Source organism: Rhinoraja longicauda, chromosome 7 (assembly GCF_053455715.1).
Source record: "Rhinoraja longicauda isolate Sanriku21f chromosome 7, sRhiLon1.1, whole genome shotgun sequence".
NCBI classification, from domain to species: Eukaryota; Metazoa; Chordata; class Chondrichthyes; order Rajiformes; family Arhynchobatidae; genus Rhinoraja; species Rhinoraja longicauda.
The window spans coordinates 68317857-68341690 of NC_135959.1; the positions used below are offsets into that span (position 1 = coordinate 68317857).

The 23834-nt window shown below is 43.3% G+C and overlaps 1 protein-coding gene across 1 annotated transcript in view; it reads right to left on the reverse strand.

Annotated features, from left to right (window-relative positions):
* Positions 1-246: 246 nt before the first annotated feature.
* cep126 (centrosomal protein 126) overlaps positions 247-23834 on the reverse strand; it is a 71823-nt gene continuing 48235 nt past the window's right edge. The window contains exons 7-12 of the mRNA XM_078403155.1: positions 15701-15862; positions 13368-13483; positions 10579-10645; positions 8908-9120; positions 6546-6607; positions 247-544 (exon numbers count right to left, since the gene is read on the reverse strand). Coding sequence (XP_078259281.1) covers positions 410-544; positions 6546-6607; positions 8908-9120; positions 10579-10645; positions 13368-13483; positions 15701-15862 — 755 coding nt within the window. The 3' untranslated portion in view covers positions 247-409. The remainder of the gene's footprint in view (positions 545-6545; positions 6608-8907; positions 9121-10578; positions 10646-13367; positions 13484-15700; positions 15863-23834) is intronic.

Below are 23834 nucleotides of genomic sequence, written 5' to 3' on the forward strand. Positions count from 1 at the left end.
CTCACCAGATATGTATGATTTATAGTAATCAGCCGAAACCGTGACTTTTAAAAATTCTAGCTTTCTTGAGTGTTTGCATACTGTGATGTGACATCATCACATTGTTTGATATCTAGATTCAGTTTCATCATCCAATGACAATCACACTAGCGATTCTAAGAAGGAAAAAGTATTTTGGTGTCATTTAATCAGCTCATCTTTCCCAGGGGGATGCATTTAGATGTGAAAACAAATCTTAATATTCTTTACCACCTTCTGTCACAAAAGTAATCTAACATTTATACAACTTTCTGAAAAAAACAATCATTTTGGATCAAAACATACAATAACTTAAGATATAAAATTAACAGTTTTCACCTCAGAATAAAGTGGATATGTGTAGTAACTCATATGTAGCTATTCATAATGGTCAGCTTGTCTTGTTTCTTGGGTATTGTCTCTCAATGTGTGCATGGTAATTAGCAGTAACATTGTGATGTTTTGGGGTTCCCAAAAAGGCTTGCACTGGTCTAGACCCTGAGCCAGTGGCACCACAAGGTATGATCTAAAAGAAAAAAATAGCCAAGAACGTTGCATTATTGATAATATTAGTCTTGACTATTCATGCAAACAAAATGTGATCTATGACAATATTTGTAAAGAGACATTACAAATCATTAAAATAAACAAAAAACATATCATGCAATGCTCTTTGGCTTCAACTTGCAAATTAAACATTTAGGAATCTTCTTCTTTCCAATTTTTGAGTCCAAGTGTAGAGAAAAATTGGAAAGAAGAAGATTCCCCAAAGGTTAATTTGCAAATCGAATTGATAGTAAGGAAGGCAAATGCAATGTTAGCTTACTGTACATAGAAACATATAAACATAGAAAATAGGTGCAGGAGGAGGCCATTTGGCCCTTCGAGCCAACACCGCTATTCATTGTGATCATGGCTGATCATCCACACTGTAACCCGTGCCTGCCTTCTCCCCATATCCCTTGATTCCACTAGCCCCTATAGCTCTGTCTAACTCTCCTTTAAATTCATCCAGTGGATTGGCCTCTATTGCCTTCTATGGCAGAGAATTCAACAAATTCACAACTCTCCGGGTGAAAAAGTTTTTTCTCACCTCAGTTTTAAATTGCCTCCCCTTTATTCTTAGACTGTGGCTCCTGGTTCTGGACTTCCCCCAACATTGGGAACATTTTTCCTGCATCTAGCTGGTCCAGTCCTTTTATAATTTTATACATTTCTATAAGATCCCCTCTCATCCTTCTAAATTCCAGTGAATACAAGCCCAGTCTTTCCAATCTTTCCTCATATGACAGTCCTGCTATCCCATGGATTAATTTCGTGAACCTACGCTACACTGCCTCAATAGCAAGGATGTCCTTCCTCAAATTAGGAGACCAAAACTGCACACAACACTCCAGATGTGGTCTTACCAGGGCCCTGTACAACTGCAGAAGGACCTCTTTAGTCCTACTCAAATCCTCTCATTATGAAGGCCAACATGCCATTAGCTTTCTTCACTGCCTGCTATACCTGCATGTTTACTTTCAGTGACTGGTGTACAAGGACACCCAGGTCTCATTGCACTTCCCTTTTACCTAATCTGACACCATTGAGATAATAATTTGCCTCTTTGTTTTTGCTGCCAAAGTGGATAACCTGACATTTGTATACATTATACTGCATCTGCCATGCATCTGCCCACTCACTCAACCTTTCCAAGTCACCCAGCAAACTCCTAACATCCTCTTCGCAGTTCACACTACCACCCAGCTTTGTGTCATCTGCAAATTTACTAGTGTTACTTTTAATTCCATCATCCAAATCATTAATATATATTATAAATAGTTGCGGCCCCAGCACCGAGCCTTGCGGCACTCCACTCGCCACTGCCTGCCATTCTGAAAAGGACCTGCTTATTCCTATTCTTTGTTTCCTGTCTGCCAACCAATTCTCTATCCATGTTAATACCCTACCCCCCAATACCATGTGCTCTAATTTTGCCAACTAATCTCCTGTGTGGGACCTTATCAAAGACTTTCTGAAAGTCCAGATACACTACATCCACTGGCTCTCCTTCATCCATTTTACTTGCCACATTCTCAAAAAATTCCAGAAGATTAGTCAAGCAGGATTTCCCCTTCATAAATCCATGCTGACTTGGACCAATCCTTTTAGTGCTATCCAAATGTGCCATTATTACTTCTTTAATAATTGACTCCAGCATCTTCCCCACCACTGATGTCAGGCTAACTGGTCTATAATTCCCCATTTTCTCTCTCACTCCTTTCTTGAAAAATGGGATAACATTAGCTACCCTCCAATCCACAGGAACTGATCCTGAATCTATAGAACATTGGAAAATGATCACCAATGGTGGTTCTACGATTTCTTAAGCCACCTCCCTGAGTGCCCTGGGATGCAGACCATCAGGCCCTGGGGATTTATCAGCCTTCAGTCCCATCAGTCTACCCATTACTATTTCTCGCCTAATGCAAATTTCTTTCAGTTCCCCATAGGACCCCTAGATCCTCTGTCCTCTAGCACATCTGGGAGATTGTTTGTGTCTTCCTTAGTGAAGACAGAACCAAAGTACCTGTTCAACTCTTCCGCCATTTCCTTGTTCCCCATAATAATGTCACCTGTTTCTGCCTTCAAGGGACCCACATTTGTCTTTACTAATCTTTTTCTCTTAACATACCTAAAGAAGCTTTTACTATCCTTCTTTATATTCTTGGCCAGCTTACCCTGGTACTTCATCTTTTCACCCTGTATTGCCCTTTTTGTTACCTTCTGTTGTCCTTTGAAAGTGTCCCAATCCTTTGGCTTCACGCTACTCTTTGCTATGTTATACATCTTTTCTTTTAGTTTTATTCCATCCCTAACGTCCCTTGTCAGCCAAGGTTGCCTCTTGCTCCCCTTGGAATCTTTCTTCCTCTTTGGAATGCAATGATCCTGCATCTTCTGGATTATGCCCAGAAATTCCTGCCATTGCTGTTCCACCATCATTCCTGCTAAGATCCTTTTCCAGTCAGCCTTGGTTAGCTCCTCTCTCATGCCTTCATAGTTCCCTTTGTTTAACTGCAACAGTGACACTTCTGATTTAACCTTCTCCCTCTCAAATTGCAGATTAAAACTTATCATATTATGGTCACTACCTCCTAGTGGTTCCTTTACCTTGAGTTCCCTTATTAAATCTTTCAAGAGGACCAGAATATAAAAACAGAGATGTAATGCTGAGGCTTTATAAGGCACAGGGCACGCCGCATTTGGAGTATTGTGAGCAGTTTTCGGCTAATTATCTGAGGAAGGACATGCTGGCATTGCAGAGGGCCCAAAGGAGGTTTACAAGAATGATCCGAGGAAGATTGGGTATGATGAGCGTTTGATGGCACTGGGTTGGTACCCACTGGAGTTTAAAAGGATGAGGAGGGATCTCTTTGAAACTTACTAAATAGGGAAAGGCCTGAATAGAGTGGATATTTCCACTAGTGGGAGAGTCCAGAACCAGAGGGCAAAGCCTCAGAATAAAAGGACGTACCTTTCGAAAGGAGATGAGGAGGAATTTCTTTAGTCAGAGGGTGGTGAATCTGTGTAATTCATTGCCACAGACAGCTATGGAGGCCGTCATTGGGTATTTTTAAGGGTATTTTTAAGGCGGAGATTGACAAATTCTTGATTGGTAAGGGTGTCAAGGGTTATAGGGAGAAGGCAGGAGAATGGGTTCGGAAAGAAAAGATAGATCAGCCATGATTGAATGGCGGACTAGACTCGATGGGTCGAACGACCCACGGCTCCTATGAATTATGAACTTATGAAAATAGCAAAGCCCATCAATTCAAAATTAGTTTGATGACACTTACAGTTTTGATTTGTTCCAAAGACAAAAATGATTATATATCATTATTTCTATAAATCACGTAATTCAATACCAGATTTTATTTGGTTTATTACACAAACTATTATAATACATTGCATTGTGAGATGAGCATAGTAATTTAAACACGGTGGCATAAAGGGATGAGTACACTTATTCAAAGTCTAAAATGTTATGTTTCTTTCTTAAAATATCTCCTCGTAACGACTGCTTCCTCTTCCCACCATTGGCACCAAGTGAATCAAGCCGAGCCCCATTTAGTTCATGGCTAGATATGTGGATAACATTCAAAGAAAATATCAGACGCTGGTGCAGACACGAGCCAGGATTTTGCCATAAGTGCCATGTGCCTTTTCAAGCCATTTTTGATGATTTTAGCAAGATAATGCCCTTTTCACGATTGAGTGCCTAAATCAGCCTTTTTTTTGCCGTGTTAACGTAACTTACAAGAAGATTTCCACCACTGGGGCGAAACCAGGGACGCCACTGTCGGTCGTTCATTCGTGGGTAGTGGACGAGGCCCCAGTCTTTTGCAGTCAGGCTGTAAGTGGGTGTTAAGTGGTGATTGGAGAGGGGTGGGTGGGGAAGGGTCCAGTCTTTTCAAACTTGAATCAGGCTGTGAGTAGGTGTGAAGTGTTGGTTGGGGAGGGGGGGAGGGGATACCAGGGTTAAGTTTCTGTTTATCGAACCTGCAGTAGAACTCGTTCAGGTCGTTGGTCAGTCGACGATTGTCCAAGGAGTGGGGGGGGGGGGGGTTTCCTCTTGTAGCTTGTGATTTCTTGCAAGCCCTTCCAAACTGAAGAGGAGTCATTGGCTGAGAACTTGATCCTCAGCTTCTCAGAGGACCTTTCCTTGGCAGCTCTGAGTCCTCTTCGCAGCTTGTACTTGACCTGCCTGCAGAGGTCTACATCCCTGCTCCTGTAGGATCTACCCCTGCAAGCATCAAAATTCCTAAAGTCAAGTCAACGCCTTGTAAAAAACTGAACGATTTGGTGAGAGTGTATGGGAGTGATATATTCTCTATAGACAAGCATGTGAGAAAGCAGTGAATCATGAGAAGAAATATTTTGTCTCCCAGCACAACACCTAAACACAAGTCGGCGGCAGAGAAACTGAAGGCGGGAAATACGCTAGCTTGTCTCCTCACTACATTTACTGCTGGCTCCAGTCGCAAATCTGAGTTTTCGAGTGATCTGTGCAAGGCATTCATTGATGCTGGAATTCCACTGTGGAAATTGGAAAACAAATTTCTCAGAGGTTTTTTAGAGAAATACACAGAGGAACATATACCGAGCGGGTCATCATTACGGAAAAATTATGTTGACAGCAACTTCAACATTGTGCAGAAAATTAGAGATGAAGTTGCATGCAACAAAATATGGATCTCAATAGATGAGGCAACCGATACTGTAGGGAGATATGTTGCCAATGTGGTCATCGGTACACTGGAGGCAGGTCAACCATCGAAGGAGTATTTGGTTGACATCGGAAGTATTGGAGAAGTCAAACAGCTCAACTATTGCTCAGTTGTTTACATCTTCACTTGCTGTACTTTGCCCAGAGGTATAAAACACGAGAATGTTCTTCTGTTTGTGACTGATGTAGCTCTGTAAATTAAAAAAGCAGCTTGTGCTCTTAAAGTTTTATTCCCCAAAATGTTGCATTTGACATGCTTAACTCACGGACTCCATAGAATTGCTGAGCACATATGTAGCTTGTTTCCAAATGTCGATTGCCTAGTTTCCAATGTCAAGAAAATCTTCCTCAAAGCTCAAAGTGTGCAGTTGTTCATGGAAATGGCACCCAAGATTCCGCTAGCTCCTCAGCCCGTTTTGACTAGGAGGGGTACATGGCTCTCTGCTGTACTCTACTACGCTACAAATTTTGAAAAGATAAAAGAAATCGTTAACTGTTTTGAAGAAGAAGAATCTGCTGAGATCAGGATCATCAGTGAAATCATGCAGAAAAAGTCCCTCCACCGTGATCTTGTGTCTATTGCTTCCAATTTTGCAAACTTCCTACAAGCTATCACTTCCCTTGAGAAACGTGGCGAAACATTAAGGAATAATTTGCAGGTTTTCAACAAAGTAACTGACGATATTCGTAAAGTTCCTGGCAATGTGGGTAAAGACATACAAGGAAAATGTGAGAGAGTGAGTTTAGATAACAAAGATCTTGAAGAAATACAAAACATAGCTAAATTTTTCAAAGGTAGTTGTAATGCACAAGATATCAACATGAATATAGAGTTTGTAGCTTGTTTTGGGTATGCACCAGTGACCTCAGCTGGGGTAGAAAGAAGTTTTCCACAACTGAAGCATAGACGGCATAGTTTAACACCAGATAATTTGAAAAAAATGCTAGTAATTATGTGCAACCAGGCAACTTTGGTCATATAATGTAGTATACCTTTATATTATCAATTTTAACCATATTTTGGTGTGGAAATACATGCCTTTTTATGCTTTTTTTGTCAATAAATGCCTTTATCGTGCATTTTTAATAATTTTATTATGCCTATTTGCCTGCCTATTTCACAGACTTTTAGTGCCTAAACATCCTGGCTCTTGTGCAGACAAAGGTTTACAGGCAGATTTGCAGCACTAATACTTGCAATTCCTAAAGGAAATGGCAGATGAAATTATTAATGCACAGCAGAAAATAAGATACTTACAACAGGAGATGGAAATTGCAAAAGACCATTAGGTGGGCTTGCTTCAATTGTTTCCTGGATATCTGAATGAAGTAAGAGAATAAAATGAATTTTTAAGTTTCTCAAAGAATTTTGCTGAGCACTTGCACTCCCAGTGGGCTCACCAGAGAGAGGCACAACCATCCTGACCTGCTGGGCTGGAGAGCAAGCACCTCAACATTAGAGCAACCATGGTGAGCAGATGCAGTGATCCTGTTCATTTACATGGGTCATTTGTCTTTGACCGGAAAAAAATAAGTGCAGGTGATTTGCTTATTTTTCTTTTTCTCGGGATCCACCACTTTGAGCTCAATCTCAGCTCAGACCACTCTGTTCCATCAGGTGACTACTACAGCCCAGTCTCTAGGCTGATTAGTCCCTCAGAATTGCAATAAATAAAGCTGCTTTGGCTGTACCAAATTATATGTGAATAGTATGTATTTCAATATCTACAAATGCCCTTAAAGGGATTGCAATGCATATACTGTGCCTTTTCCCCAAATACATTGCAATTTAAACTCATTCTTTTTAAATAGTCCAACTAATTCATATACTATGAAAAAAATCCCAAACAATTATGCAATTTAAGATTAATGTTTTTAGTGATGATGATGATGATGTCTGACTTGAAGGGAGATTTTTGGGTCGTGGCGTTTCCATGTATCTGTTTTCTCTTGTCATTCTAGGTGGAAGATTTGTGAGGAGTAATTGAAGAAGCTTTGCTTATATACTGGACTGCAATGGTAAGTGGTCCATGGCAGAATTAGGTTACACCAGGGATGAAGCCATTTAGTATTTAGGGTGGCTTTCTCCTGACGGTGAACAAGCTTGAGTATCTTTTAGAGCGGAGCATATCCAATCACACAAGATTCGTGCTTTGTAAATGGAGGAGGCATGAGGCACTCATATATAAATATTTGTGTTTTGATGTATTCTTGCAGTTATAATATTTATGTGGTTGGTCATGTTAAATTTCCAGTCAATTATGACCTTCCAAGATGGCGGGAATTTAGTGATGACAATTCAACTGAATGCACAGAGTACGATCTTAGACAGTCTGATGGAAATCTTCATTGCCTTGCCCTTAAATGGTTGGAAAGTTGCGAAGTCAATCAAGTTACTTAATCAAGTCAAAATTAAATGTTCTCTGGGTCTATTTTGCAAATGGGCAAGGATAGCTTTGTTAACTTTGTATGGAACTGAGCACTGCATGATTATCAGCAAACATCTCCTTTACTAAGATTATGATAGAAGAAATGTTTTGATGAAGCAGCTGAAAATTGTTGGGCCTAAGACACTCCTCTGAGAAACTTCTGCAGTGATGAAGAAGGGATAAGATGACTGGTGTTCAACCTGAATTATCTTCCTTTATGCTGACTCCAGTCATTGGAGACATTTTTCACACAATTTGGAGGCCCCACCATTTTTACACTTCACACTGCTCCAGCGCAGCCAACATAATCAAGGACCTTTCCCACCCTGGTCATTCCTCCTTCTCCCTGTCCCCGTCGGGCAAAAGACGCAGAAGCTTGAAAGTGTCTACCACCACACTCAGGAACAGTTTCTTTCCCTCTGTTATCTGATGTCTGAATAATCCTTCCATAAGCTAGAGTACAGTCCTGGTTGAGGACATCAGACTTTTTTGCTGGAACTGTTATGCTACAATGCTGATAAATTGTATTCTGCACTCTGGTGTTTTTCTCTTCACTCCACCATTGTACTTGTGCTTGGCTTAAATGTATTCATGTGTAGTATTATCTGATTTGATTGGTTAGTGCACCAACAAAAGCTTTTCACTGCACCTCTGTACATGTGATAACAGTAATCCAAAACCTATACCTAAACTGTTTGATTTTGATCCCCATTAAAAAAAGAAAATGCTTGATATATTCACCATGCAAGGCAGCGCTTGTGGAATGCAAACTAAAGTAGTGATGAAACATTGACTCTGCTGTTCTCTCCACAGATGTTGCCTGGTTTGCTGAATATCACCAGCATTTCCTGTTTTTGATTTATCATTGGTAAGTGCCAAAAATAATTAATAAGCCTTCATCAACAATGCTGTCACTTTCCTGATGAATGAGAACAGGCTAGTGAGATGAGAAATGGTTAGAACTCATATGGCTTGACTTTTCAGGTCAGGACGTACTATGGTAAATGTCCACAGTTCTGTAGTTGTTTTGGAACATCTTGGAATTGAAGTAGCACAAAATGAAACTCCAATCTTTCAAAAAACATGTAAATAAAATTCTTAAGCACCTTAACCCAAAGATAACACTACTTAATCCACTTGTGTCATAATTCCTTATTTTTTAGAGTTTAGTACATGGGTTATTTTACTCACTCTTCAGCCTTTGATTGAGACGATCTAATGACTGAAGGAGTTTCTGTTCTTCAAAGGACAATGCACTCAGGCCTAATTGTTTTACTTTGTTTTGAAGAAAGACATGTTGTTGTGTTCCCACTGTGTCCATAGCAGCTAGGATGTCAGTATCCATAGCTGATGTTTCTACGAGGTTTTCTGCTAGCATAAACTGTTTGGTGCTTTCTGAAACTTCTGAGGAGACAAGCAATGCAAAATCAGTTCAACTTACTCCGTTGTCTCACCCCAGTTTCATTTCTGCCATTAGATAAAGTGAAATGTACACCCCAGGTACAAATATGACAAGAAAAAGAACTTATATTTGGATCCTAGACCCATTTTTTCCAGCATGGAAATAATAGGCAGCACCATTTCCATGCAGGCATCAAACAAGTCATCGCACAACATTCAAGGATGATTGGTTCAGCTTCTCTTGTAGCATAACAGAAATCAGTCTCTGAATATTGCAGCGAAAACTCAGAGATCTGTTACCAGGAGTCCAGGAAATGGACATGAATAATGCATTGAGGGTATCATAGCAGTCCATAACCACACCTCAGGGAGTGTTGGACCATATCCCTGGGGAGTGCTGGACAATGACCCCAGGGGACTGTTGGAACACCACCCAAGGGAATGCTAGACCATGACCCAGGGGAGTGTTGGACCATGACCCCAGGGCATTGTTCAGGGAATGTTGCACCATGACCCAGGGAAGTGCTTGACCATAAACCGTCTGCTCCCAGCCACTAACTTAACTGGCAGGAAAGGCAAAATACTAACCCGCTGAAACACGAACTGGAACCTACCTGAATCTTTGTGGGTAAATGAGCCCATGGCACCAAGCAGAAGTTGCTTAGAGATCCATAGGAGTTTGCAAATCTTACCCCTTGCATTCACCTGGGAAAATAACCCAGTGGAAGGCTCCTCCTGCCCCGCAGAAGCCAGCAAATTCAACCCCTCTGGTCTCCCAGTAGCCAGGGAAAATCACCCATATCATCCTGGCAGAAGGAGCCTGCAACCCTGCAGGCACAGCAACTGTGGCCTGTGAAACACCTCCGTGCACACAACACAGCGCTTCTGGCCAACATTTGTGCCTTTGCCCCAGCAGCACTTCCAAATCTACCTCTATACTGCCTGCTAAGCCCCCAGTATTCATGAAAGCCAAAATGCAAACTGGAAAAATAAGTTTACAAAATGAAAGAGTGCTTTCATGAAGCAGCGTTATGTGGGGTAGTGTTAAGTGAGTTACACCTGTATTCTTTTGAGCAAAACCTCGTCTAACCCGTTATAAGTGATATTAATGATTAAACTAAATGGTGAGACACTGCACACTTGTCCCAAAGAAATGTCCAAAAATAAGCATGAAAATATAAAGCTAAAACTTTAATAATTGAATGAAAGCATTATTGCATGGAATTACTAACAACCTTGGTACTTGATTTACTATTTGGACACTGAGTTCCTCACAGCAAAATAAAATTATTTTTTGACTTATCTGCCAGCATCCAATGTTCAGACAGTACTAGACAATTTTTATTGCAAATGATTACGTCTTTAAAAAAATACAATCAGTGTGTGGTATCAGTGTAAGTGTATAAAGCAATCACTGCTTGATATGGTAATGGCTGGATTTTTCAGAAAGTTTACTCATACCTTCTTTGGTGTTCTGAGAGGCATTCACAGGATCAAAGACACTTTGAATTGGTTGAATCTGAATGTTCTGAAAAAAAACCCTTTCAAATTAATTTATATCTATAAATTATGATGACAATTAAAACAAGTCACTTCATTAAGTTACTATAAATTCGTAGTTCTTTTCTAAGATCATTAAAACCAATACTTTTTTAGCGAGGATGACAACACATGGATTTTGTGTTCGTTTTTTTCACTGCCAGCTGTACACAGGTCTGGCAATTATGTCCTTGCCCAGCGCAATCTGCAGTCATGCTACTAAGCCGCGCTTAACAAGGGACTGAGATGTCCAGCAGTCAGAGAACATTGAGTGCCCTTTCTTAATGTTTCTTCCAAGATTTATTCAGCATGAAGAAATACTGTTACTTCTGCCGAGGGAACACAATAGCTGATAGTTGGCAGAGGGTTTCTTTTCTTTGTTTGATTGAGATCATGGGATTCAGAATTAAATTTGAAAGGTCATACTTTTGTTCCACTTTCTCTTGTTGTTCTGGCCTGTTGAAGGAACTGGAGATACCAGGCATCCTGATAGTTGCTGAAGAGTATGATTCAGTGAGTATGGCTATCTTACATTACAGCTTGACCAATCTGTATGACAACTCTTTCAACACATTCATTTCTCCAGCCGTACATAAGGAGAACTTTCAGGATCAATGAGACTAGCTATGTCTATGTTGTGCAGGAAGGAACTGCAGATGCTGGTTTAAACCAAAGATTTAATAAAATGTTGGAGTTACTCAGCGGGACACGCAGCTTCTCTGGAGAAAAGGAATGGGTGATGTTTTGGGTCCAGACCCTTCTTCAGACTGAGAATCAGAGGAGGGGGATATACAGAGATAAGGAAGTGTCAGGAGTGAGAACGAGGCATCAAAGGGGATGGAGATCAAGGAAATTATAGAATAGATCATTGTTAGCAAGGAGAAGGTAACAATAAAGCAGTCAAAAACAAAATGTAATCAGGGACAGTCAGACTGGTCAGAGGACTGGGAAGGGGAGGGATGGAGAGAGAGGGAAAGCAAGGGCTACTTGAAGTTAGAGAAGTCAATATTCATAACGCTGGGGTGTGAGCTGCCCAAGTGAAATATGAGGTGCTGTTCCTCCAATTTACGCTGGGCCTCACTCTGACAATGGAGGAGGCCCAGGACATAAAGGTCAGTGTGGGAATGGGAGGGGGAGTTAAAATGTTTAGCAACCGGGAGATCAGGTAGGTTTCGGCGGAATGAGCGGAGATGTTCAGCGAAACGATGCAAGGTGCAAGTGAACCTCTGCCTCACCTGTGACACCTTTATTCTGAGGTGAATATCAAAGTTGGGTTATGCCTTAATTCTATGGGGCAATGGTGAGTCCATGTCTGGCAGACTGTGGGCAGTGATGGCTTCCTTTTTAAGGATGAAAATGTATTGGAACCAGTTCAGAAAGTTAATCAGAATGATATTGAGAGTGGACAAATGTCATGTTGAGGAAAGGATGGACAGGTTACGATAATATCAGCTGGAGCTTATTAGCATCAAGAGGTGACTTGATGGAAACATATGAGATCGCGAGGAGTCTTGGAATGTGGGGAGGAGAAGATATCTCTTATTTTTAGAGAAAGCAGGATTATAGGTTATTACTTAAAAGTAAAGGGTTGCCTATTGAATGGAGAGATGACGTGAAACTTATATCTTGCCATGAGTGTTTAGATCTCGCTTCCTCAAAAAACAATGAACTCAGAGTCTTTGAACAATTTTAATGAAGAAGTCTTGTGGTGTGAGGAGGGGGGATAGGGGCAGGGGTGCAGTGCTTCCGCTCCGGCACCTCTGTAAAAAAAGCCAAAATAAACTGCAGGGAATTTAAACTAGCGGGGAATTTAATTGCGGCCGCTCCGCCACCTAAAAAATTAGCACTGCAACACTGGGTGGGGATGGGGTGGTGTGGGGAGGGTAGGCGATTAAGGGAATATTTTTGATAGGGCGAGTTCAGGACTGCCACGATGATTTTAATGTTTATGGAACATTTTGGTGATATGCTTTGTATAATGTAGCAGAGGATTTAACCGACTGTCCACTGACACTCCAAATCCTTTCCACCTTCGAAAAGTGCAAATCAGCAGAATGGTGAAATAAGCTTCACTTGCCTAGATATTGCTACAAAAACACAAAATAAGTTTGATACCTGGACAAAGCAGAACACTTGATTGACACCCAATTTACCACGTTAAACATTACTTTGCTCCATCATGTTTGAAAAAAACAAAGTGATGGAAGAACTCATCGGGTCAGGCAGATATTCCTGAGTCCCTCCAACATTTTGTTTTTGCTCCAGATTCCAGCATCTGCAGTCTCTTGTGCTTCCATCATGTTTGCACCCTAGGTGCAGATCAAACCATCTAGAACATTTAGTTTCTTGCCCAAGCTACTCCAACACCACTTCAAAAAACTTTTGATATTTACTATCATTAAAAACAAAAAAACAGAGGCTCACCACTCACTACCTGCAGGTGTCTCTCTGCTATCATATAAATTTGGAAATATAATGAAGTATCATAATTACCACTGTATTTTAGTACTCAAATCCTATATCTAATAGCTCTGTATGAACGCCTTCACCAGAAAGAACTGTGATTCAGGAAGGTGGCTCACCATCATCTTTGGGGGGTAATTTTGGATGGACAGTGAATGCTGGTCTTGTCAATTATACCACCATCCAAAAAAAGCAAATAAATACAAAATATTCAAGATAATTGGTTTAACTTATTATAACTAAGTTACCTGTCCCATTTGATCAGATGTATTTGCAGATGAACTGCTAATCATTCTTCTTTGCTGAAGAAGAGCTCTTTGTTTTGCTCCATTACTGTATGTAAGCATGGGGTTCTTTCTTCTAGCTGTGATAAGAAATGCTTTTGTGTTAAACATGTAACAATAACGGCTGTTGAAGATGTGAAATGCACAATACATTCCAGTCCACCAGCTTGGTGCAGTCTGATGGACTCAAAGAATTACACCATATTTCATCTTTATTCAAGTCTTAATTCTAGAAGCAACTTATTTGTTGTTTTTTTAGATATATCCTTGTGGTAAAACTGAGCCTTCTTATATTTAAATTCTCTCATCACTCCGAGGAATTACATTTATAGTCATATTATCAAAGAGAAAATGAACAGTCAAATATTAACGCATTAGCTTGTTCTTTAATACTGATACCTTTTCCCCCACATCAGCATTTTAAGAAAACCTGATGGTTTCCAAGAAAGCAAATAGGTTAGAGAAACGTACTTGTACCATTTACATGTAACCTATCACTGGTCAACACCATAGATATCGTGGAGATTTTTTGTGGAACCATCGTATCATTGTGGACATTTGTCCCAAGCAATTTAGTGATTCTTTCGAAGTATTCACATCAATATTTTGATATTATTTTGCCTCATTTACTTCCTTAGAACACTTGCATATGCTGTGTTTTTAAAGGCATCTGTCTACAGAATCCATAAAGAGACAACGGAATGCTTTCATTAAAGTTACAACATAAGATACATACTAATGTCAATGTTTTAAAATATTTCCATCTTCATTTTTCACTCTGTTTCACTCTGTTTCACTGATTCCTGTTTCATTGAAAGGTCTCTACCTGTGCCAATCCTATAAAGCTACTGGAAAGTTCTGGAGAAACTCAGACACTATATATTTATAAATTATTAGCTTCAGGTCAGTATTCATTACTTTAATTGCCTGACAACTCGTGGCATTGTCACTTATTATGTGGAGTGTAACATGGAAAGAAGAATTCATGCCTAATCGTTCTGCTGTAACAGAAGTAAACATTTATTGCCAATGGAATTATTTAAACATTTATGTTGAAAAGGCTGCAGATAATGGCAAAACAATAACCAGCCAGTGTACAGGTGATTAGAAAATATCCCTGTGCATCACACTTGATGACCACACATCTTTTGGTAACTTTATGTGCATAATTTATCTCTTCCGCTCACTAAAATTTCAGAAGAAATGATTCCTCTTTTCTTGGGAGAAGTTGCTGCAGGAACTGGCCTATGTAGTGTTGTCATAAAAACATTTCGTTTAGAAATAGTGACACAAGAAACTGCCGGTGCTGAAATCTTGAGCAAAACACAAAGTACTAAAACAACTCAGTTGGTCAGGCAGCATCCGTGGAGGGAGATCGACAGGCAACGATTCTGGTCAGGGTTGTTTATCAGACTGATGGAATGGGGGAGAGAAAGTTAGGCTTTGACCCACCTCACCTCTCTTTTCTAGTTTTCTCCTTTCACCATCAGTTGGCTGCAGGTTCCCGACCCGAAGTGTTGACTGTCCATTCCTTCTACGGGTGGATTTAGAACATTTGGAACAAGTTGCCAATGGAAATGGTTGAGGCAGGTTCAGTAATAATGTTTAAAAGACATTTTCTCCAGGTACATGGATAGCAAGGGTTTAGAGGGATATGGATCAAATGCAGGGAATTGGGACATGCATCTTAGTTGCATGGATGAGTTGGGCCAAAGGACCTGTTTCCATGCTCTCTGACTTTATAACTGAGAAACAGAGAAATTTATTTATTCATACCTGTTGTGAATCTATTGAGTTCTTTACCAACGAGGGTTGTAGATGCCCAAATATGGCGTATTAGAGGCTGAAATCAACGGATCTTTGCTCAATGTCAGGAGGAAAGGATAAATGAGGGTAAGCAAGGTAGAGGATCATTTATGAATGGTGGAGTAAGCTCGAATAGCTGCAATTCGTGCTTATAACTCTTATATTGGAATAATCTAATTTCCTCAACGACTAGCATCTTAGGGTTGAATACTATCTGATATCTAAAAAAAACTATTTTATTTACAGTGCATATAGGTACTGGAAATATATGGTAAATGAACAATCCTGCACAGTTAATAACAGTTAATAAACTACTACAAGACACTTTAAAATAAACAAAATGTTTATACAATGAGAAAAAACATTTGTTTCGTTGTAACCATTTCATTTGTTTGCATAAAACTCTTATCTGAAAATAAGATGAACCAGGCATTTTATCTTATGCAGTAATGCACATTATTTATAATCACATTCCACTGAAATGTTCTTACCACCAGAAGGAGCAGAAAATAATTGTCCTACTCTGGAAACTGATTGTGTGCCATGCAACAAGTTGCCTCCATCTATGGTCAAATGAGGGACATTAGGGCGGTGAGATTGCAGATTTGTTGGATGGTCTTTATTCCGGGATAATAAGCTGTTTTGAGAGTTACCTAGAAAATTCAAATTAAATTTTATGTCACTTCATATTTACATACTTCATGGAATGTAAATGAAACTGTGCAACATTTGCCACCGTATTTAAAAATTGATTAACAGCTATGTTTTCAATATATATTTTTATCCTGAGGTTTTGTGTGATACAAAAAAAGATTGTAGTATTTCTCAGTAGATTTATACAAGCCTTAGTATTCTTTTGTACGGTATGCAAGTGAATATCATCCAAAATTTAATTGGTAATCACAGATATGATCGTATGAGTGGCAAATTTGATCCGTCCTTTATTCATATGATCCGCATATTCACGGAGGCCACTCCCTGCTAATGTTCTTACGAGTGTTTCCCTCCTGGCATGCCAAAAATGTTTGTTGACACCTGAATCTCCACTCCCCTGACACCCCTTCTAAATTCTCTTTAACCCCTTTCACATCTTCCTAGGTTCCTTGATCATTTCATTGCAGTTCCATTTTTATTGTATCTTTGTTTTCCTCTTCAGTCTCCCAATTTTCTCCTCAATCACTGGTGATCCTTACTACACCGAATCGTCAAACATCCTCCACCTTTCAGCTGTCCTTTGATTTTCAAACCTACCATCTTCCTTCAACCAACCTCAAAATTCTGCTAACTCTCCATGGCTCCACTCTTTTGCTATAGTGGGTGATTGGGGTCTTTTTGCATCAGGAATGATGGTGCATTACTAAAACATTTTTGGTCTCCCTTTCAACACCTCTTCAACCGATTAACACACCCACAAACGATTCTCTCCCATTGCCAACTACCTGTGTTATATGGAGGTCTGACTATTGTGTTAATCTGAGAAACCATATAAAATCCAGTCAAACACAATAAAACAGATTGGCGATAAGGTGTTAATAGCTTTGTGATCAACTCTGGCTTAGATACTAAGAGTCCTGGGGTACAGGATTGTGATTTCCACGTTTTATATCTGAGATTTTTGTTTAAAAATCAAAGGCTGACATGTGAATGCAATAATGAGAGAGTTGCTCTGTCAAACGTTCAGCATTTCGAAGAAACTTTAAATCACAAACTTGTTCTCTCAGATGATCTGAAAAGATCCTTTTGTCTTGGTTTATATAGAAGGAATGTCCTGACCAGCAAAGTTTCAGAGCAAAGAGAGTTTGTTAAACCTGGTTGTTCAATATGTAAAATAGATCTGTCCTTTTCATATCATTAACTTTGCCAATCTCACTGCAAAGTATTTTTTGTATATATTGCAGTAGTGCTGAGGTTACTTGGGGGAGTTTAACCACATAAAAAGTACCACGGAAAACAAATCCCCAGAAAACATGAAGGGCCAAATTTCTCAACGGGCATGGAGACACAAAAGTGCCCAAAACATGTGTCCAAAATTACTTTATTCTGGGTCAACCCGATTTTCAATAACACAGCCTCATTATTTTTCAGAGATTTATTAACATATTTCTAGTCCTTAAGAATTGTATTTGTTATTTTGGGAGCCACATCCAATACAATCATAAAACAAGACAAGTGGACAGTGGTCTCAGTTTTGTCATGACATAACCATGGATTGTTAAATTCAATAGCAGAGTATTTGTTAATCCAATTACAATTAATCACTAATTGGTACAGCATGATATCGCAAGCTATCCCTCTAATTTCCATTATTAATTTATTGAACAATATGCACCTGTAATGTGCTCAGAACTTGACTAATTAAATTTGAATTGGTAATAAAATGAAGAATATAGGACTGAGGCTGGTGGCTCCACTAACTTTTAACCATTTCAATGAAGTAAATCCTACACTTACATGGATCCCTTATATGTCTGGGATGGTGATTTACTGATGCTGTTGTGCTGGTTTTTAGTATTTCCCAGCATTACATTGGGGAATCTATCACTCTGATCCAACTATAGGTCAACCAGGCATAGGAACAAAGGCCCTATTCATATTGATAGGGTTTCTTAGCCTGCAAAACAGAGCAGGTAAATGATACTTAAATACTTTAAAAAGTACTTTTGTTTTTTTTCCAAATGATTGTACGTGCTCTTACTGAACTTTATTTTAATTATTTTTCAAGTTTTCTAAGTATTTTAAAATTATTTTAAGCAGCTTTAATACTTTTTAAAGGTAAGATACATATGAAAATTGTTAAATTCCTTGACCCTTCTGATATAATGAAAATGACCGGCTCTTGCACTCTGGTATGTTCCAGAGATTGCGTCCCATCAGTGCTTGTGTTACCCAGATGTCACCACATATTGGCAAGTGTGGCCAGGATAAAGTGTCTTGGGAAGATTCCACTGCACATCTATGCCATGTTAATACTAAAATAAGGAGAACACAGGCAGAAGGTTCAAGTGGCAGAGCAGTTTATGCACAATTCGTGGTCTAAAAAGTGGACTAGGGTTTTGGAATCTACTTCTATTGCCATTTTCAATGGGCAAAATAAGCTTCTTAACCTTGAAAGTAAAGTTCTGACTGCAACAAAAATGGTCAATACTACATTAAAATGTTGAACATTATCAACTGGTCAAATCTGTTAATGCACAAACCTCTGCCTCAATATTGCCAACTTTTCCTAAGGAAAAAACGACGAAGCTGGATCCTTTGTGATACGTTTATCTAAATTTTAAATGAATCATGACATTTCCAACTAATCCATTGATGGAGGAAAAATATTAGGCTGAATCTAAAATACTTTTTGTTGGTGGTGCCAATAAAAAACACCAGTGAGGTGCTCTTTGACGATCAGTTTACTTTGGCATTGCAGAATTAAAATTAAATACAACATGAAGGTCTGATACTGATGTAATCTGACATCCCAATAATTGCAGCAGTGGAGCACAATAAAATGCTCAATGTTTTTAAATTCCTCTGTAACTATTCCCTATCTCTGTACCTTTCTAGGTCCTAAAAACCCTTACACCAATCCATTCCCCTAATCTTACCTTACCATTTATTGGCTACATGGGTCAATGGCTTCTGAATCTATGTACTAAAACTCTTGTTTGTTTGTTTGTTTGTTCCTGAACTACAGCCAAAACGGTACACGGTAGCGCAACAATTTTAGGCCCACCTTACTCACCGTCGTCCCTTGGTGCTAAGGGAAGTTTCATTGAAATCGGTGTTATATTTTAAAAGTTATTCACATTTTAAAGTTTAAATCTATCTCCGAGGGAGGGAGGGAGGATAAGGGGGTTGAGGGGTATGGAGTGTGGGGAAGGGGGGAAGGGGAAGGAGGGGGGAAGGGGAAGGAGGGGGGAGGGAGGGGGGTGGATGGGGGGGGGGAGGGGGCAGGAGAGGGTGCTGCACCAATGCAGGAGATGTTTGGGCCCAACGGGTCCACTTGGTCTAGTTAGTTTTAAAAAGTTTAGTTGGATGACCTCCTGGCAAGGAGTATGGAACCTACGGAAATGCCAGGTAAATGGATCTAAGACTGGTCCTGGTTTAACTACCCCCTGTTCTCTAGTGTTCTGGGTATGGTGAGTAAGCTTGATTGAGATGAAGCAAATTGATTTTGAAAATGGTGAGAAATATAGGTAGAGGGAGAGGAGAGGGGAAGAGAGGAGGAAGAAGAGGAAGAGAAATAGAGAGATAGTGTGGGGAGGAGGGGAAGGAGGATGGAGAGTGAGTACAGGAGTCAGGGGAATTATGCTTTAAATGACTATTTTACTCTGTCAACCTTACAGCCACACAGAATCCTTAGTTAAAACAGTTCTTCAATTGTAGAGTTTAAGGGAGCTCCCTAATGTATTCATACATACATCATATGGCTGTCTGCTGAATCCATGATGGCAGATTGCATCGTGTGAAATTCAAAATTTGTTTTCAAATAAAGTGTGATTCTTTCATATCATGAAGCTTGATTAATGTGCTTAAAATTAATATCTTTGTGTAGATCATATCTATTAAGTGGCTACTTGACATCCATACAAGATAAAATTGATTTCAGAAATGTTATAGTATGCAACTTTTATATAGGACTAGTCGGGCATGGGTCCGGGTTGGGTCCAAACCTCTCCTGCGGATGCGCAACCCCCGTTGGATGCTAACCTCTCCTGCAGTGGCAGCTCGACTGCGGCGGCCATCTTGTTTGACCTTCTGCACCACGGGAGGAAGATCAGGCGCGGGGCATGCTGGGATCCTTAGTTCCCCGACCTCCCGGCGGTGGGGTAGAAGCGCATTTATTAAAGTTTATTAAGTTAATTGCTTTAAAAATGTAACAAAACTTGATCAATCGAGACCGCAGGGGAATGGTGAGTAGGATGGGTCTAAAATTGTTGCGCTATCGTGTACTGTTTTGGCTGTATTTCGGGAACAAACTGCTATATAATCAAATATACAAATATATATACAAGATGAGAGTTTTAGTAATATACTAGCACAAGTGTGCCCGTTCTCGTAGGGTTTCCATTGTAACCGGGAGGATGGAAGGGAGGGAAGAGGGAGGGAGGTAGGAGGGAGGTGTGGAGGGAGCAGGGGAGGGGGAGGGAGGGGGGGAGGGGAGGGTGGAGTGGAGGGGGGAAGGGGGGGAGGGAGGGGGGAGGGAGGGGGACCTCCCCTTTTCCCAGTACCCCTCTTTCCCCGTTGGGCCCGTCCCCGTAGGGTTTCCATTGTAACCGGGAGGGGGGAAGGAAGGGTGGAAGGAGGGGGGAGGGGGAGAGGGATGGAAGGGTGGAGGGAGGGGGGTGGGAGTGGGGGAGGGAGGGATGGAGGGAAGGAGGGAGGGGGGGAGTTAGGGGGGGAGGGTTGAGGGAGGTGGAGAGGGATGGGGGAGGGAGGGGGAGGAGGGGGGGAGGGAGTGGGGATGGAGATGGGAAGGAGGGGGAGGAAGGGGTTGAGGGGTGAAGGGGGACCTCCCCTTTTCCCAGTACCCCTCTTTCCTCCACCACCAAGCCCCCTCCGCAACGACCCCTGTTGTCCCCCTCCCCAGTCCCCATTCTCAGACCCCCCCCATTCTCTCTCTCCCCCAGACACACCCTCAGTGCTTTTTTCGAAACACTTGCCCCGGTGGCCCACGAGCATAGGGGCCCAATGCTGATCTGTGTATGTTAAGTGACTTGCAATAAAAAAAAAGACGTAAAAAAAAGATAAGTGCTTTTTAAGTGCTTGTTTTGAAACATTCGCGGTCACATAGTGCTTCTCACTGCGATCTGTTAGTGGTGCTTTTCGAAACAATGTAGCACCCATCTCACACAAGCATTGGGAGGATGGGAGGGAGGGAAGGGGAGGGAGGGAGGAGGGAGGTGTGGAGGGAGGAGGGGAGGGAGGGGGGGAAGGGGAGGGGGGGAAGGGGGGAGGGGGGAGGGAGAGGGGAGGGAGGGGGGATGGGATGGGGGAAGGGGGGAGGGAGGGGGACCTCCCCTTTTCCCAGTACCCCTCTTTCCACGTTGGGCCCGTCCTCGTAGGGTTTCCATTGTAACCGGGAGGAGGGGAGGGAGGGAAGGGGGAGGGAGGGAGGAATGGAGGGAGGAGGGGAGGGGGAGGGAGGGGGGGAGGGGAGGGGGGAAGGAGGGGGAGGGAGAGGGGTAGGGGGGGAGGGGGAGGGAGGGGGGGAGGGAGGGGGGGAGGGGGGGAGGGGGGGAGGGGGGAAGGGGGGAGGGAGAGGGGTAGGGGGGAGGGAGGGGGGGAGGGGAGGGGGGAAGGGGAGGGAGGAAGGGGAGGGAGGGGGACCTCCCCTTTTCCCAGTACCCCTCTTTCCCCGTTGGGCCCGTCCTCGTAGGGTTTCCATTGTATCCGGGAGGAGGGGAGGGAGGGAAGGGGGAGGGAGGGAGGAGGGAGGTGTGGAGGGAGGAGGGGAGGGGGAGGGAGGGGAGGGGGGAAGGGGGGGAGGGAAGGGGGGGAGGGAGGGGGACCTCCCCTTTTCCCAGTACCCCTCTTTCCCCGTTGGGCCCGTCCTCGTAGTGTTTCCATTGTAACCGGGAGGAGGGGAGGGAGGGAGGAGGGAGGTGTGGAGGGAGGAGGGAGGCGTGGAGGGAGGAGGGGAGGGGAGGGGAGGGGAGAGAGGGGAGGGAGGGGGTAGGGGGGGAGGGGGGGAGGGGGGAGGGAGGGGGGAAGGGGGAGGGAGGGGGACCTCCCCTTTTCCCAGTACCCCTCTTTCCCCGTTGGGCCCGTCCCCGTAGGGTTTCCATTGTAACCAGAAGGGGGGGAGGGAGGGTGGAAGGAGGGGGGAGGGGGAGAGGGATGGAAGGGTGGAGGGAGGGGGGGGAGTTAGGGGGGGAGGAGTGAGGGAGGTGGGGAGGGAGTTGGGGAGGAGGGTGGGAGGTAGTGGGGATGGAGGTGGGAAGGAGTGGGGAGGAAGGGGTTGAGGGGGGAAGGGGGGGGGAGGGAGGGAATAGGGGCCCCATGCTGATCTGTGTATGTTAAGTGACTTGCAATAAAAAACACAACTTTAAACAACAATCATTTGCTTTTCGCAACAATGTGGCAACCATCTCACACAAGCATTGTGACGTCACAAGCTGAAGACCTTGAAAAAAAAGTTAAAAATAAAAAAATGTAAATTTGTAAAGATTAGACACCCAATAGCAGCTGCTTGTCCATTGTGACATCACACGCTGAAGGGGGGGGGGAGGGGGGTCAGCTCGAGCTCATCTCACAGGGGCATTGTGACATCACAAGCTGAAGACTAAATCCGCACCGCAGCGCCCCCCTGAAAAGGGGGGGGGGGGCAGCGCTTTAAAACCTCTGTAACTTAAAAAACATGCGACTAAATCAAATGAAAATATCACGGCCAGTCGTTTGGGAGGTTGGCGATTAAGGCGGTGCGAAAACCGTCACGCTACTGTTCACCGTTTTGCCGCAATCGCTGATACGAACAAATAAATATATCAAATAATTCAGGTCAAACCCAAAAAATATATATATACAAGATCTGAGTTTTGGTAGTATATAGATAATATAGATTTTTTTTAAAAATTCCTTCACAAATATTGGATGTTAATAATTTCTTACCAGTTGTAATATCCCTTTGTAGCACAAGTGTGCCCGTTGGGCCCGTCCTCGTAGGGTTTCCATTGTAACCGGGAGGGGAGTGGGGGGGAGGGAAGGGGGAGGGAGGGAGGGAGGAGGGAGGGAGGAGGGAGGTGTGGAGGGGGGAGGGGAGGGGGAGGGGGAGGGAGAGGGGAGGGAGGGGGGAGGGAGAGGGGAGGGAGGGGGGGAGGGAGGGGGGTAGGGGGGAGGGGGAGGGAGGGGGAGGGAGGGGGGAGGGGGAAGGGGGAAGGGGAGGGGGGAGAAGGGGAGAGAAGGGGAGGGAGGGGGGGAGGGGGGAGGGGGAGGGACGGGGGAGGGAGGGGGAAGGGAGGAGGGAGGGGGGTTGAGGGGGGGAAGGGGGGAGGGAGAGGGTAGGGAGGCGGGTATGGGGGGGAGGGGGAGGGAGGGGGGAGGGAGGGGGGAGGGAGGGGGGACCTCCCCTTTTCCCAGTACCCCTCTTTCCCCGTTGGCCCGTCCTCGTAGGGTTTCCATTGTAACCGGGAGGAGGGGAGGGAGGGAAGGGGGAGGGAGGGAGGAGGGAGGTGTGGAGGGAGGAGGGGAGGGGGAGGGAGGGGGGAAGGGGGGGAGGGAGAGGGGTAGGGGGAGGGGAGGGGGAGGGAGTGGTGGAGGGGAGGGGGGAAGGGGGAGGGAGGGGGACCTCCCCTTTTCCCAGTACCCCTCTTTCCCCGTTGGGCCCGTCCTCATAGGGTTTCCATTGTAACCGGGAGGGGGGGAGGGAGGGAAGGGGGAGGGAGGGAGGGAGGAGGGAGGTGTGGAGGGAGGAGGGGGGTGGAGGGGGGAAGGGGGGGGAGGGGGGAGGGAGAGGGGAGGGAGGGGGGTAGGGGGGGACGGGGAGGGAGGGGGAAGGGGGAGGGAGGGGGGAGGGGGGAGGGAGGGGGACCTCCCCTTTTCCCAGTACCCCTCTTTCCCCGTTGGGCCCGTCCCCATAGGATTTCCATTGTAACCGGGAGGGGGGAGGGAGGGAGGGTGGAAGGAGGGGGGAGAGGG